This window comes from Knufia obscura, assembly GCF_036327395.1.
Source record: "Knufia obscura strain CCFEE 5817 isolate CBS 148926 chromosome Unknown scaffold_2, whole genome shotgun sequence".
NCBI lineage: Eukaryota > Fungi > Ascomycota > Eurotiomycetes > Chaetothyriales > Trichomeriaceae > Knufia > Knufia obscura.
Window position 1 is genome coordinate 1,059,853 of NW_027042688.1, and position 15,741 is coordinate 1,075,593.

The 15,741-nt window shown below is 51.2% G+C and overlaps 6 protein-coding genes across 6 annotated transcripts; 4 read left to right on the forward strand and 2 right to left on the reverse strand.

The window, feature by feature from the left end:
• Nucleotides 1-770: 770 nt before the first annotated feature.
• MRS6 (Rab proteins geranylgeranyltransferase component A) lies at nucleotides 771-2,553 on the forward strand (the record flags this gene model as incomplete). The annotated part of the gene is made up of 4 exons (XM_064870681.1): nucleotides 771-844; nucleotides 908-1,023; nucleotides 1,075-2,016; nucleotides 2,204-2,553. 4 exons carry the CDS (start codon nucleotides 771-773, stop codon nucleotides 2,551-2,553), a joined length of 1,482 nt encoding a protein of 493 aa, XP_064733134.1.
• A 973-nt stretch (nucleotides 2,554-3,526) lies between these two features.
• PMZ80_002248 (uncharacterized protein) lies at nucleotides 3,527-5,851 on the reverse strand (the record flags this gene model as incomplete). Its single annotated transcript, XM_064870682.1, has 1 exon — nucleotides 3,527-5,851. One exon carries the CDS (start codon nucleotides 5,849-5,851, stop codon nucleotides 3,527-3,529), a length of 2,325 nt encoding a protein of 774 aa, XP_064733135.1.
• Nucleotides 5,852-7,025: 1,174 nt separating this feature from the next.
• Nucleotides 7,026-7,636, forward strand: PMZ80_002249 (uncharacterized protein; the record flags this gene model as incomplete). Its single annotated transcript, XM_064870683.1, has 3 exons — nucleotides 7,026-7,104; nucleotides 7,172-7,454; nucleotides 7,504-7,636. 3 exons carry the CDS (start codon nucleotides 7,026-7,028, stop codon nucleotides 7,634-7,636), a joined length of 495 nt encoding a protein of 164 aa, XP_064733136.1.
• Nucleotides 7,637-8,097: 461 nt separating this feature from the next.
• On the reverse strand, nucleotides 8,098-9,624 carry LTV1 (the record flags this gene model as incomplete). The annotated part of the gene is made up of 1 exon (XM_064870684.1): nucleotides 8,098-9,624. One exon carries the CDS (start codon nucleotides 9,622-9,624, stop codon nucleotides 8,098-8,100), a length of 1,527 nt encoding a protein of 508 aa, XP_064733137.1.
• Nucleotides 9,625-10,004: 380 nt separating this feature from the next.
• Nucleotides 10,005-12,056, forward strand: PMZ80_002251 (uncharacterized protein; the record flags this gene model as incomplete). Its single annotated transcript, XM_064870685.1, has 1 exon — nucleotides 10,005-12,056. One exon carries the CDS (start codon nucleotides 10,005-10,007, stop codon nucleotides 12,054-12,056), a length of 2,052 nt encoding a protein of 683 aa, XP_064733138.1.
• A 471-nt stretch (nucleotides 12,057-12,527) lies between these two features.
• On the forward strand, nucleotides 12,528-15,009 carry PMZ80_002252 (uncharacterized protein; the record flags this gene model as incomplete). The annotated part of the gene is made up of 4 exons (XM_064870686.1): nucleotides 12,528-14,557; nucleotides 14,610-14,634; nucleotides 14,686-14,705; nucleotides 14,961-15,009. 4 exons carry the CDS (start codon nucleotides 12,528-12,530, stop codon nucleotides 15,007-15,009), a joined length of 2,124 nt encoding a protein of 707 aa, XP_064733139.1.
• Between the last annotated feature and the right edge of the window lie 732 nt (nucleotides 15,010-15,741).

Genomic DNA, 15,741 nt, shown 5'->3' on the forward strand with positions numbered 1-15,741 from the left:
CCACATATGAGTCCAACGGTAGCTTTCTTGTATATATCCATTCCAGTCTCCGACGTCCATTCCAGAGCTGTACTCGTATGAGCTGTGCTTTGAGGTAATGGAGCAGGCTTGGGACACCACAGCTCAGCATGCTTGCAGGTGTCAGACTATCTATAATTAATATCAGAAAATTATGCTTTAAATCGATGCACAGATTCAAGGCAAGATGGCCGAGGTAAGCTTATCTGCTGTCGTAATCTCTGGACGCCTATCTAACAGCTTCTCAGTGGTTAAGGCGCTGTGTTTAGGTAACTTTGGCTATGCCATAGAACCAGAACCGCAGTTCGAAAGAGCGTGGGTTCAAGTGAGTGAAGATGGCAATCAAAGGGAGAAACATATTCTAACATTGCACTAGATCCCACTCTTGTCACTATCTTTGTTTGCACATTTTTTTTGCTCATCTTCAAGTTGAACGGTCACCAGTCCCAGAAACAAGGCTGTGCTCGGTATAGCCTTAAGACCAAGAGCGCAACTGTTCATCACTGCTACCGTGTGCTACCACTTTCCGTCCACTCCATTAGCGCAGCAAGGCTGCAAGCACACTTTACAGTCAAGACGGTGTCCAACCTAGGCGTTCTTTTGCACATTGATGTTATTTTCGATTTTCCATCTACTTATCGACGTTGAAGTCACGTTTGACGTCGAGCTGCGGCAGCGACTACATCTGCGATACATCGCGATGGTGTGACAGCGTGGATTCTGCTGATGTACACTACTGAAGTCAAAGCAACATGGAATCTCTCAGCGACGAAACATGGGATGTGGTCATAGCAGGCACAAGCTTATCTCAATCTCTTCTAGCACTGTGCGTCACTTGAGTGTGTGCCTCTCTTGACTCTCATGGCTGACCTTTGGTCGTCTGGGATAGAGCACTATCAAAATGTGACGTGAAGGTTTTGCATGTCGACAAGAATGACTATTATGGAGGCATTGATGCCGGCTTGAGCCTCGATGAAGCACAGAGATGGGTTCAACGCCGAGAAGGTATATTACGCACTTTGTACGAAAGCAGAGCTCGTGCTGACTGAGTGATAGACGCTACTGTCTTCAAAACCGACGATGCAGATAGTGGGCTTGGGCCATCTCGAACATACACAATCAGCCTCAGACCGCAGATCATCTACGCAAAGTCACGTTTCCTTCCTACACTCGTCTCCTCTCAGATACATACTCAGCTCGAATTTCAAGCTGTTGGCTCATTCTGGATTCACACAAACGGCAATTTGAGGAAAATACCGAGCAACAGAGAAGATGTCTTCGCAGATGACACGATCCCAGTCAGAGACAAGAGACGACTTATGGGTCTGCTACGATATGTCGTTGAAGAGCCTGATGCAGACGAAGGAGTCGACACCTCAGACATGCCCAGCACGTTGGAAGAAAAGCTCACTACCGATTTCAGAATACCGCACAATCTGATGCCACCCGTCCAGGCATTGACCTTGAGCACGGATATATTACGCAATACCAGCTTTGACACCGCTGTGGCTCGATTCAAGCGGCACTTGATGTCCATGGGCTATTTTGGTCCTGGCCTTGCAGCAGTCATGGCAAAGTATGGCGGCAACTCTGAAATAGCTCAAGTTGCCTGCAGAGCAGGAGCTGTTGGCGGCTTCGTGTATCTGCTAGGTCACAGCGTCCAGACTGTCCATCTTCCAACAGATGACTCACTCGTTGGAGTAGAGCTGTCTGATGGTACGAGAGTCAAGTCGAAGCATGTTGTCGGCATGCGAGATGATCTGCCATCTGCGATAGTATCAACTGTTGACACGTCCCAAGGGAGCAGGCCCACGCAGAAGGTCGCACACCGCATCAGCATCATCTCGAAGTCTCTCCGACATCTTTTCACCTCAGCATCAGAGAATAGCACGGTACCAGCAGTAGCAATCATTCTCGTTGACAACGGTCACAACAATATGCCACCGGTGTACCTCCAGGTACATTCAGAAGATACTGGTGAATGCCCACAAGGTCAATGTAAGTCGGCCCGCTTCCTCCCATTCCTTGTTTCCGTGATGAACAACCTTATTGAATACTTATCTACATTGCCTGAGTGCAAGTCACGGTGTTGATAACCTCCTCTGACAACCTGATCTGGAAACCCACATATACCTCTATTTGTCTCACTATCGATATGAGACAGCTGCTAACGCAAGTTTTGCAGGTATAGTCTATGCCTCAACGCTCCATCAAGGCACGCATTTTCAAGCTAGGCTCGAAGCAGCAATACAGCAAGTGATCAAGACCACCAATGATCCTGAACAACCAAAAGTTCTCTGGACCCTGGCTTATACCCTTGACGAAGCTGCACACCCGACGCCAGGGCACAATTATACAAGCGACGACTCATCGAAACGCGTCGTCGTGCTGCCTGAAAGAATTCATGACCTCGCATTTGACGATACTATATTAGATAACGTCAAACACGCATGGGAAACAATACTCGGTGAGCGAAGTGCCGAGTATGACTTTTTACGATTTGAAGAACGGAAGGAAGAGAATGATGATGAATGAACACTTCACTTCAATCAATTGAATTCAATTACACTGTTATGCCCTCATGCCCCGTCTGCCCTTCCTGCTCCCGCTCGCGCCGCATCTTTTACTTCACAAACGTGTATCAGACAACATTCACAGCCGGAAAACTTGATGAAGCTCTGCCTGACTGCCTTGCCATACCTGCATCTCGAAGCAGACCAGGACTAGATGGATCCCAACCACATCCAAAGCCAGTGCACACTCATCAGTCCTGCCTAGTGACTTCGCCCATTCAGCTCAGCTCGAATGCGCTATCCTACATCCTAGAACTCGGCGTCCACCTCACACACCCACTCCCATATCGATGGAACAGGTCTTTGTGTCCACGCCGACTACACTGGCGAAGCTGTGTCTAGACGTAAATATCGTTACCGCAGCACCAAAGAACACAGGATACAGCCGAGTTGGCTTGCTGTACGAAAATCATCTACGCTGGGGACGATGTCATACTTAACAAGACGCAATGCGCAGGCTCACGGTCAACGTTGAAACGGTATATCACAGGCTTACCAACCAATCAGTCAGGCAGCGACAGCATCCGTTCAGTCCACTGCAATTCAAAAGAAGCTCGTGATAGGTATCAACCTGCCGTTACTGTGCAGAGGCCTATATTCCGTGCCTGCATACAAAGTGTAGGTGAAGGCATCGGCGCTTCAGTGGAGATTTGATATTGGATGAGATTGCGCAGTCGTGCGATGAACTACGAGCTGGTCTGCGGCAGGAAATGGGTTGGGCAGAAGCTGAGCTGGAATGAATCACTCGGGTCACAGATACTGAACGCAATGGAAGACTAAATTTACAAGCAGAACCATTTATGTGAACACATCGCTAGAACGGTTGTATTATAGCAAGTACTGTGTCGACCATGGCACCTCCCACTGTCACTCGTGTTTGTCTGTGCTTGCGGGACAAGACGGCCAACGGTTTCCTTTGTATATGTATCATCTAGCTAAGCCTCCTCCACCTTGTCGGTACGTAAGTATCTAAGTTTAGGCTTTGACTTGCCTGTACCTCTGTAGAGATATCTAACGTTCGGTCTTTCTACAGATCGCTTCACGATTAATCTCATCTCTTGACCCGACGCGCGCAGACGACGAACCAACTTCGAGCCACGTCGACGAATCTTTGTTTTCTCGGCCCAAAGACGGCTTCTGAGTCGGATGTTGCGGTGGGGAGATGCCGGCGAATGTGGTGTTGGGTCAGCTTTTGCAGGGTGCTGCTGCTGTTTGCTCGACTCGTCTGCAGGAATCGTGCCGGTCTTGCGTACACGACGCTCCGTTGTCGGAGCCGTATCGTGGTCCTCGGTGCTGCTAGCGGCATGACCAGGAATAGGAGGCATATCTACCCATGGTGCGAACGGCCGAGGGGTAGAAGTGTTCATGGATGCTGGCAGAGTTTGCTCGTCTGCACTTGGAATAGCTCGGTCGTCTGTGCGAGGCATTTCCTCATGCATTGCGAACGATTCAGCAGGAGTCGTATCTGTGGGCTCTTCTGTAGGCTCGAGTAAGATGTGCTTCGTCACTGTTGTCGGCAGTTGCAGTTGGGAGCCTAAGGGAAGAACGGCTCCCGAAGGAGTAGGTCGTGGTTGGACAACACTTTCCTCAACTTTCGCCACAGGATACTTCTCGGCAACAGCAGCAGCTTCCTTCTTCACAGCATTGAAGTCCTCGTCAGTCATTCCACGAGCCCACTCTCGCAGGTTCCTTTCCTGAATATCTTCAGCATCAGGACAGCCCATTTGACACCATTTCCGCCGATAGATTCTCTTCTTGAGATACTCAACCTCATCAAGCTGTTCTTGAGTTACTTGCCTCCAACCCATGTCATGATAGTGTTTCAGATCCACCTGCGCGAGTCGAACTAGCACCAGAAACCTGGCAGAGACTTCAATCGAGTGTGGAGAATCGACCACAGCCCAAAGCGCCTCACGAAGAGCCGGAGGATGGGTAACTGCCGTAGCAGTGCGCACCCATAATGCTAGAAGCTGTCCATTCAAGACTCTGTCCGACCATTTCGATTTGCGCAACTTACGCAACAGTGAAAGGACGCTTCTGTAACGCTCAATACTGGTGAGTGCCGTAAAAGCCATGAAGAAAACGTTTCTTTGGATGTATTCACCCTTTGTCTCGAGTTTTTGATAGACGGTATCGATATGGCTGAAAATTTCAGTCGTAGTTTGCGTGTGATACCTCCAATGCTGTGAGAATTTACGAGTCATCCTGTCCTCTTCGGCCTCTGTTACGGTGTCGGATGGCTCTTGTGCTTGGTGCTCGTATACTGGAAAGCCGTAGATTGCTAGATAGCCCTCAAAGTCGTGTAACAGTAAGTGCGCCTCATAGGCATCGATCAACCTCGACTTCAATGCTCTGCTGAGCAACGAAATCCTAGTGCTATGCTTCTTGCTCAGCGGGTTCCGATACCGCTTCGCTTCTAGAGCACGTGACAGTACATCTGCCGCATATGCATGCAAGTCTTGGTAACTTCTGAACGCTTTTGGTACTGTGGCCAAGTCCTGCATCGTTTCATTTCCCACCGCCGTACATAATTTGTCGCAGCAAGCTAAGACGTCCGACTCTATCACCTCCTGGGCGACGTAACGAAGCTCATCTGAAAATGGATCGCGCACTGCTCCACGCGCCAGGGTCTTGCAAGTGGCCAAAACATCTAGGGTAGAGATGCGATGAGTGTAGCCAGAAGCCCATGCGGTGGCTATCCCGAAAGCTGTGTTATTATCGTTGGCCGGATTTGCAAGACCCGGAAAGTACACCTGCCGATCTTTCATCCATTTTTGCACAAGATCGTATCGCCTGCGCCGGAGAAAAAGGTAAAGAACATCGCTAGATAGCTTTGGCGTTGGCAGGACTCCACAGCTTTGAATGCAGTACGTCAAGAAGTCATACGTATCTTCGGCAGACGGGCTAAATGTTGCGTAGAGGTTGAATGCATGTCGGACGACTGCAGCGAAACCTACAGGCTTTACCCGTGATAGACCTTGATTATGCAGCCGTGTGATGACTTCGTCGATCCGAGTCCAGCTTCCCTGCCTACCATAGCCTCTGATAATATCAGTCGCTATAGATAAGCTTGGCGGTAAGGCCATGTCCGCCGAGAGTGTAGTCCAAAGCTCGTGAGCGGTCTCAGGTTTGCCTCGTTCAACGGCAGTCTGTACAATTGGCCGCAAAAATTCAGGCTCGACTGGAACAGATTTACGTTGCAGTCCCTGGAAGAGTTTCCTGGCTTCAGCGGCTTGCAGAGCCTCATCCGTGTGCCTCATGCAGAAATATGTGAGGTAATTCTGCAGATTGTAAAGAGATTGATTTGCATTCACAGCCTTGCATAGCAATTCGACAGCCTCCAGACGTGGAGGAGCTTGCTGAAGCAGATGTTCCACCAACTCGTTTCCAACGGGTCGTGTAACGTCATCGGGCAAGCGAGCACAGGCCACGAAGAAGAGACGTTTGAGAGATTTCCAGTCGTGTGGTGAGGCTGTTGATGCATAAGAGTGTAGTGCCTGGCGTAAAAAAGCTGTGGCCGCACCTTGCTTGTCCTCTTCTGAAAGCTGACTTTGCGCAGGACGCGTTGAAGGACCAGCGATTGTTTCTATTTGCCGAAGTAGCGAGTCCAAGACCTGCTTTTCGGAAATATTTCGACGTGTATGAGCTGCATGCTGCCTTGAAGTAGATCCGCAACTAAAAGAAGCATCGGGTGCAATTTTGGGCTCGTGCTTAATTCGTTGTTCATCATCGTGATCGGATACCTCTGGTGACGGAGAGGTAGCCGAGCTCTGGTGGCGCTGAGAGCTTCCGCTGAAATCACTGCCACATAACGAAGGACGCCTTCTGTAAGAGCCTCTTACTGAAGATGCGGGATGTATGAGCACTGTCGTATGATGAGCTCTCCTCCATGCCAGATCACGCCCGCCCAAACACGGTGAACCGGGCCTAATCCGTGCAAACCGCAGACAAGCTGTGCGAGAAGTCGATCGTGGTTCGTGCAAGGCCAACCATCTCAAGAGGCGAAGAGCGTCTGTGCTAGGGATGATCTGCTTTGCGGCCATACAATGTCGGGTCTCGATCCATCGTCTTCTCGTCGATTTGACAGTCGGCCCAATGACGTTGACAGATAGTGGCAGGGCCGATGCGGCGCGACTGATGCAGTCCCCTCGAGACACAATGACTGGAATGAGCCAGAGAGAAATTTGTCGCCTGTTAGGTCGCAGTTCAAGGTTGAGGAAACCACGACCGCGGCGCATCTGCAAAGGTGGAATCTCTCAGATGCGGCAGGCGCGTCTGCGGATTGCGTCAAAGGCGGATGTGGTCTACCCAACATGGACTTCACCTCGATATGCGACCTCAACCAGTCAACATCTTACCAGCCTGGGACTTCAGCAGGCTCACGAGACACGCTTGAAGCAGGCCTCGCGTGAGACACATTATTGTTTCGCAATCATGTCGACCATACTCCGAACATTGCGCAACCTGCGTAAGATAGGCTTCAAGGAATATGGCCACCAGATGCAATACATGGGTTTGTCCACCACTCTCAAGCTTCGCACAGCTCCGACAAGTACAGACAGAGCTCACACAGTCCACAGGTGACACAAAGGCCGGTGTGCTAGTCGGAAAAGACCGCTACGGCAACAAATACTTCGAGAACTTACAAGAGGACCTCCCACTACGAACGAGATGGGTAGACTACAAGGACAAAGAGCTTGATGCGTCACAGATCGATCCAGGCTGGCATGCTTGGATGAGCTATGCGGTCGACAAGCCGCCGTCTGAGGACCCGCTCCTGCAGTTTGGAAAGAGAGTGTGGGAGAATCCAGAGACTATGAAGAACGTGACGCTGAGCAGGGGAGCATATAAGCCTTATTCGACGTGAGAAGTTCTTGCAGAAGTTGGGGATATGGTGCTAACAAGTGGATAGTGTCAAGCCGAAGATGGAAGCGTGGGTGCCAGTAGCGAAACCACGAGACCCGAGTGTACCATTTGAGACACCAAGGGCTGTTGAAGGACCGCCATCAGGACTTAAGCAGCAGCAACCAGAAGCTTCGCTATAGATTGTTCGTCGGCGAAGCCAGCGTTTCCTACTTCTACAAGATGTACAGCTGCATCAATGACAGGCGGTCGGAGCTCATGAATAACCAGCTTGTTCTTCCAATTCGAGGTCCATGGACACATTTACCTGGCTATTATGGTTTGTTTTTGCCAACAGGCCCTGCTTTTGCATCTCGGACTTCTAACTTCAAGACCCTACCGTACGCATCCTAGTACATGTCCTAGTGTGGCCATACCTTGACTCCTCAATCTGGTTGACCGCTTAATAGACCGTGTTTCAACGTTCACAAGCAAAAATTACGAATAGTTCACGCAGAAAAGGAGTCTCCGGCGAGACCCTAGGATACCACTTGGCAACCGAAACAATTCTATCAAATAGATGGGTATCACAAAACAGCCTATCCTCATCAAAACACCACGCGTCTACCACACAAATCTAACAGCCACAACCAGCTCCACCCATCTACGCCTTTTGAACCGTCCGTCTTATCCTAGCAGGCCCCAACTCCCTCCTCACCTCCTCCAACTGCCTCAACCCATACACCTCATTCCCATTCTTCCCCCTTTTCCCCTTCGCGCCCCTCCTCTTCCCACCACCACCACCCGGATTCGCCTCATTCCAACCCCCCAAGAACTCATCCACCATCCCATCAAAATCACTCCTCAACGCGCCCGGATCCGCAAAACTGGCAGTCGACATCTTACTCACACTCGACATCTTCGACGCCCCAGTCATACCTGAGATAATAGAGCTCTCATCATCGAATCCAAACTCATCCGCCTCATCGAGACTATACATCTTCTCGACCTGGTCGAACCTCCTATCCAGCAATTCGAGGCCGGCACCGCGGTTAAGAGAGGAGGACGTCATGGAGTAGGATGTTGGATTCGTCTGGGCGCCTTTGCGCTTTTTCTGGCGGAGGGGCGTGCCGTTCAGGGTGTAGAGGGTTGGGGCGCGGTCGCCGAGGGCTGAGGCGCCGCCGGCTGTAGAAGGGGCTTGTGGGTGTGCTGGAGTGGGTTTTTTGGCAGCTGCGGCGTCGCGCTTGTATTTTGCGAAGTCGCGGAGCCAGTCGCCGTCTTCGGCTGAGGCTGTTGCTGCTGTGGATTGGTCTAGTTGTTCGCCGGGTTCGAGACTGATGTTCTCGCCGTTTGTTGTTGTGTTGGGTGGTTGTACGGCTTGTGGCATTGGCATCTTCAATTCACTCTCCATGACCTGCACGTCTGCACGTTCGGTCGCGTCACTTTCCCAGCCGTCGTCCTCGTCGCCGAACAGATTGGCCTCAGCCTCGAATTCACTCAGGTCCAACTCCCCGTTATTCACGCCATCGAGCCCCAACTCCCCGAAGACATCCTCGTCGGCCTTCTCATCTACATACGCATCGTCTTCGAGAGCTTCCAACACCTCACGTAACCGCGGATCCATATCTGGCTGAAAACCCGCAATCTCATCGGGCACATCCTGCTGACTTTCCAACAACCTCTTCTTCGTCGTGCGGCTGAACACACTACTGCCCCCATCGATCAAACTAGGCGCAACTGATGACTCCTCGTCATGAATGTCGACTTGCGCCAGCGCATCTTCCAATCTCATCGCTTGCTTCCCCTTGTTTCTGCCCTTGACTTTAGTAGGCAACGCATCGACGAAATGCGACTCCCCTCCGCCTGAATTCAGATCACGCATGTGCTGCATGTAGTCGTAGGATGTGTCATCGTAGTAGATTCCGTGTTCTGCTGCTTCGCCTTCGTTTTCGCGCATGTGTTCGAAGTCGAGGTCGGCGGTTTCTTCGAGGTCTGCGATGTGGAGGGCTCGGGACGAGGTTGTGGATTTGGAGGAGGAGGAGGAGGGTTGAGGCTGGCCCCGACCGACGGGGAAGAGGGCTCTATCACCGGCATCTTCGTCACGGAGGAGAGGGTCGTCTTGGGAGCGGTAGAGGAGGGCGTAGGTTTGGGTGGTGGGTGCGTTTTTGTTGATGAATTTGCGGCGGGGCATGGTGGTGGTTGTGGTGGATTGACTGATATTAAGGGAGGTATTGTTGGGTTGTGCTTTGTAGAGATCAGGTCCCTCTACAATGTTTGATATACAGTAGTATTCGAGCAAGTTGGGCTCTCAGACTTCGATGTGCACATGTGCAAGTGCCTGATGTGGTGTGGGGAAATTCTGAGGCAACAAAAAATGTTTGAGAAAATCTTCCGCCGCCAATGACGCATTTGTGCCTGAGGCGGGATTAGGACATTGATTATGATATCAACCTCGATACATCTTCTACCACAGTACATCCTCTCGCTACACATTGTGCCCATTGCCTTACAGAGGGCACAACGTCGACGACTCATACCACCGCATAGCCACTTTCGACCTCAACCGCCACCATGCCTCTTGCCAAATCCAAAAACAGCGTCGGCCTGGGCAACTCCCTCATGAACGACCGCTTCGGCCGCGGCAAAGGAAACGATCGCAAGAAAGTGTCTTCTGAAAAAGGCGGCGTCATCCGTGTCAACAAAGCAACAGGCGAAGAATATGTCACCAACGCCGCCAAGGAGGCCGACTGGGTCAAAATGCGCTCCATTACAGAGCAGAACGACCTTGACGAGTTCCTGACTACCGCAGAATTAGCGGGCACTGATTTCACAGCCGAGAAGACGAACAATGTCAAGATTATACACACTGATCAGCGGAACCCGTATTTGTTGAGTTCGGCCGAGGAGAGGGGCGTGAGGAGACGGCAAGACAAGGAGAGGAATAAGTTGACTGTGCCGCGGAGGCCGAAGTGGGATGAGAGGACTACGCCGAGGGCGCTGGATGAGATGGAGAGGGCGAGTCTGTTGGAGTGGAGGAGGGGATTAGCTGAGTTGCAGGAGAATCAGGATTTGCTGATGACGCCTTTTGAGAGGAATATTGAGGTTTGGAGGCAGTTGTGGAGGGTTATTGAGAGGAGTGACTTAATTGTGCAGATTGTCGACGCGAGGAATCCATTGATGTTTCGATCGGAAGATTTGGAACGATATGTGAAGGAGGTGGATAGCAAGAAGAGGAATCTGTTATTGGTGAACAAAGCCGATATGATGACTGAGGAGCAGAGGAGTGCCTGGGCTGATTACTTTTTGGAGAAGGGCATCAATTACAAGTTCTTCTCGGCTCACCTGGCCAAGGAGCTGATAGAGGGCAGAGATGCCCTGGAAGAGCTTGAAGTGAGGGAGACTGAGCAGATTATCAATCAAAACAAACCCCAGAAGTCCATGATCGAAAATGTCCAAGACCTGAATCTGGAGGAGCAAGAAGAGCAATTGGATAGCGAGGAAGAGTTGACCGACGAAGAGGAAGGAACTACAGAAGACGATGGCTCCGACGCCTCTCCTGCCAGAGAGCGATACCTGCATGAAGCCCACCACCCACAGGATGAAAAGACCAGGATACTGACAGTCGAAGAGCTCGAAGCATTATTCTTGGAAAACATCCCTATACAAACAGATTCAGAAAACGGCGAGCCAGTGCGAAAGACAACGATTGGTTTAGTCGGATATCCGAACGTCGGAAAGTCGAGCACAATCAATACTCTGGTCGGCGCAAAAAAGGTCTCCGTATCAGCGACGCCTGGCAAGACGAAGCACTTCCAAACTATACACCTCTCTGATAGAGTGATATTGTGCGATTGTCCAGGTTTGGTCTTTCCCAATTTTGCTACTACAAAAGCAGAGCTAGTAATCAACGGTGTCATGCCCATCGACCAATTGCGCGAACACACAGGTCCAGCTGCTCTGGTAGCCAACCGCATACCTCAGCCATTTCTGGAGAATGTGTACGGCATGAAGGTTGTGACAAGACCAGTCGAAGAAGGTGGGACTGGTCAGCCGACAGCAGCTGAAATGCTAAGAGCTTATGCTAAAGCTCGTGGCTTCGCCGGTACAGGTCGTCATGGTCAGCCAGATGAGTCAAGAGCTGCCCGGCATATTCTGAAGGACTACGTCAAAGGCAAGCTATTGTACTGCCATCCACCTCCCCATGAGCCTGAAATCGACGGCAAAGAATTCAACAAAGGTCTCTACGACTTCGCTCACCTACCAGCAAAGCGCCAAGCACGGCTCATTGCACACGGTGACGAGGCAGAAGCAGCTGCCGACGAGACTCCTTCCACCTTGTCGGCGCCGAAAGTGCAGATAGGCCAGAAATCGAAGAAGGTAGACGAGAACTTCTTTGCTCCTGATCCGAGGAACGCAGGTCATATCAAGAGTAGGGCTTTCAATCATCAGTATACCGAGCAAGGACAGGCTGACCTGCAACAGAAAAGTTTAACAGGTAGGAAGGAGAAGATGATGAGGGCTATTGAGCTTGGCATTGATCCGAAGGACATCATGGATGACAAGAAACACTTTAAAGGGAAGAGAATGAAGACGAGGAAAGCGAAAGCCGCAGATGATGACTGAACGAGGCAAGCTAGCAATTTACACCATGAGTATTTCACCCACGAATACATTATGCATTATTGCATGGTCAAGGCAGGGTCCGAGTGATTACATATCTCGGTGATATTCTTTCAGCACTGTGAAGTCCGATCTGTTTCGATACTAGAGCTCGAAGAGGTTCATATCACCCCAACAATTCCTACCACTTTCAACAGCAACCACACAATGTTCAGCTGATGCTCACAATGACCTTCAAGTGATACCTTCTTTCGCTTGGTCACGGATATGGCGTTTGCAAGGTCTTATTACTGCCTCACTGGCAGATGTCACACCCGTTTGCGCCTGCCTCTCGAAGTCCATATAAGTCGTACCTTCCTGTCGCTCTCCTCAGAACTTTTTAGCAGTCACGGTATTTCTCCATTACTTCGAAGTTGTCCTATCCAAAACACAAGAGTCGAATCATAGATTACGATTACATTCCAACCTGTCATCATGCAGGTCAAGACTCTTCTCTTCACTGCTGTGGGCATGTCAAGTGTCCTCGCAGGTCCTGTACTCAAAGCACCCGGTCACAACAAAGCCATTCTAACCAAGCGGGCTGAAGATGGAGGTCCTCCAGGCTACCCCACCTACAACAGCGCCTCTCCAACGACCAGTGCCTCTTCGAGCACCGTCCCCTCCAACACCGGCTTGCCACCTTGCATGCAAAACGGCCAAGTCGTACCGCCCAAGCCACTTCTTGAGCCTTGGTGCAGCGCCTCGAACGAGCACTTCCATTGTCAGTACTGCAGTCACACCTTGGACTATCCAACCTCTCACAATGGCTCACTCCATGAAGGTGTGACGAACCAGGACTTCGAGATCTGGACGGTCAAAGAGACGGTTGGAGCTGTTACTAGGGTGGTCAAAGAGCTAAAGCAGTCTCCAAGCACTTACAAGGCTCGATCTCATGCAGAGGACGCTGGAATATCACCTAATACTACCTTGTACCTTGTATGTGGCTCCAACTATAGCGCGGGCCTGGCCTGCTCACGCTCCTTCTTCTTCTGTGCTGGCGACAGTCAGCTTATGTGGCGCAAAACCAGTCCTCTTGAAGAAGGGTGCGATCCGCGGGCATGTGAATGTACCGAAGATAGACCGGCATGGTGGCCTCAAGACAAAGAAACAGTTGAAGGCATTACGAGAGTCGTCAAGGAAGGTAGCAGCATCCAGGCTCGGGACTCCAACGATCTCTGTTGCTTCACCAATGGTCTTCAGACCTTCGGCTGCTATCTTTGCAACAAGGATCCTCCTGCCGGTGTCACGGGCATGCGTTCTCGCTGGGCACAAAAGGAGTCGCTTGGTAACGGCACATATCGATACCAGATGGTACATGACAGCACCACTGGATCAGGCAACGAAGACACACTGGTGGACAAGTGCTGCTTCGATATAGGTATTCTACCGATATGCTTCAACTGCCCGTCGGCGACATCTGCTACGGCTGTTAGCCCTCCGGTAGCCACGGCGAACAAGCTTACTGCTCGAGATTCCAACGGTCTCTGTTGCTTCACCAATGGGCTTCAGGTCTTCGACTGCTATCTCTGCCACGATACGCCCGATGAGGCTGAAACTGGGAGTGGCAAGGTGTCAGTCCTGAAGCAGGGTAGACCTGTTGAGCGAAACGTCTTCGAGTATAACATGGTGGCAAACGCGAATGATGTTGAAGCTCGGGACTCGCGGACGAAGTGCTGCAACATTGAGAACCACCATCTTCCGTTCTGCTACGAGTGTTCTAGTGTTGAGGGCACCAGTACCAGCACCAACACGAACACTAAGACGAAGCGCCAGGCTCCTACCACAACCAAAGTCCCAGCAACTGCAGTTCAGCCGAAGCCTGCCTTGAGCTTTCCGGCAACGTTGCCAGATCTGCCACAAATCACGCCCATGGCGTCTGCCAGCATTGAGAAGCGAAGCGAGCACGCGAAGTGCTGCGTACATTATGGTGTGGTTATAAGCTGTCACAACTGTTCACCAGAGGAGGCAGCGCTGTTCAAGGCAGATGTCGATGGTTCAGTCACAACGAAGGTACCAGCAAGTGTGAGCAAGCCGATGCCGAGCTTGAGCTTTCCTTCCACCTTGCCGAACCTACCTCAGATCACACCTGTAGTGGGTGCCGGTGTCGAGGAGCGGAGCGAGCAAGAGAAATGTTGCGTCCACTACGGTGTCGTGATCAGCTGCCACAACTGCTCGCCCGAGGAACTTGAGGTACACAAGTCTGAGGAGATCGAGTCAGACTCTATTAACCGCAGCATCACGAGGCGAGAGGAGCAAGACAGATGCTGCATTACCTCTGGTGTAGTCCTCATCTGTCACGACTGTCCTGCTGATGAGGCAGAACTTTTCGAACCTGCGACCATCAATTCAGAGAGAAGTGAACAAAGCATTGAGAGACGAAAGGAGGCGGACAAATGTTGCATCACTTCCGGTGTAGTCCTGATCTGCCATGATTGTCCAACAGGGTCAGTCGACGCAACCGCACAGTGAGTCTGCCCTCCTTCTCCTTCTTATTCGTCTTTTGCTGACAAACTGCAGCGAAGCACCAAGCTCGACCCTAGCCGTTGCCCGACGTCAGCAAACCTATGATTTCCATATGACTTGCAATGGCCAGTTCGATTTCTATAAGCACAAGTGCGAGGCTGGCAAGGGTACCATCAGTGCTGCCATATGTCAAGATGGCTGTCAGTGCGATGGGCTCGGGACGATGTCTTGCAATACGCCTGCCGGTACCGGGTGCTCGAATGAAGAGACGACCAAGTTTTGCAAGGCGGGTTCGCCGTACTGGGGCTGCGCCTGTACGAGTCGGTGAGCTCTAGCTATGCCCGGCCAGGTCGTGTTGCACGAAGCCTGTCCGTCTTGAAGCTAATGCTAACATTCATACTCCAGAGATCCTCGTCCTCCTCAGCTCGAGAGCACCTATGTGGATCATGAATAGATCTGCTGCTATGCATGACCACGGACTCACGGGAGCGACAAACCGCACGGTGGATGCAATGATGCGGCGAGAAATCTCAAGAGCTACGATTATATGAATGATGAGCTAATGGTACAAAGGATGACAAGCTAAATGACATGCATGCAATATGATATGACCTGAATGGACGGCATGGTAGGAATTAGTTGTACAACGATTCTCGAGAACGAAGATATAGACCATGCAATGAATATCGACCCATTTCTGCGGTTGCTCCTTCCGTCCTTCTAATTCCCTATCGCGCGAGTTAGAATGCAGAGCAGCAACGCAGCTGAGAAGATTGGCTCATCTCTGACCTGCGCGTTTGACGATGCCATGCCAAAACAACAGAATCCCACAATGTCGCGATTTGCACTTGTCGTACCACACACCTCGATCGTACCGTGCCGTGAAGAGGGAGACTTTAAGTCAGGCTCAGGACCATCTGGTGGTCTTCTCGTACATCGTCTGGCTGTTGGAGTCAGTCAATCGCAAGGTATCAGTGGAAGCGGCACGCACTGAAATTGAAGCTGGAACAAGAGATTATACAGCTGGTCCCGGCAAACCAACTGGTGGCCCACACACACGCGTTGGGCAGTTGAATGCTAGATACTGTAACGGCCTAGGAGTTGCGAGCGTTCAGCGTGGACGGCGCCAGTACAGATTTGGCGCACACTGGCTGAGGTAGTGTAGGGCTGTCGCCGGAATGGTGGG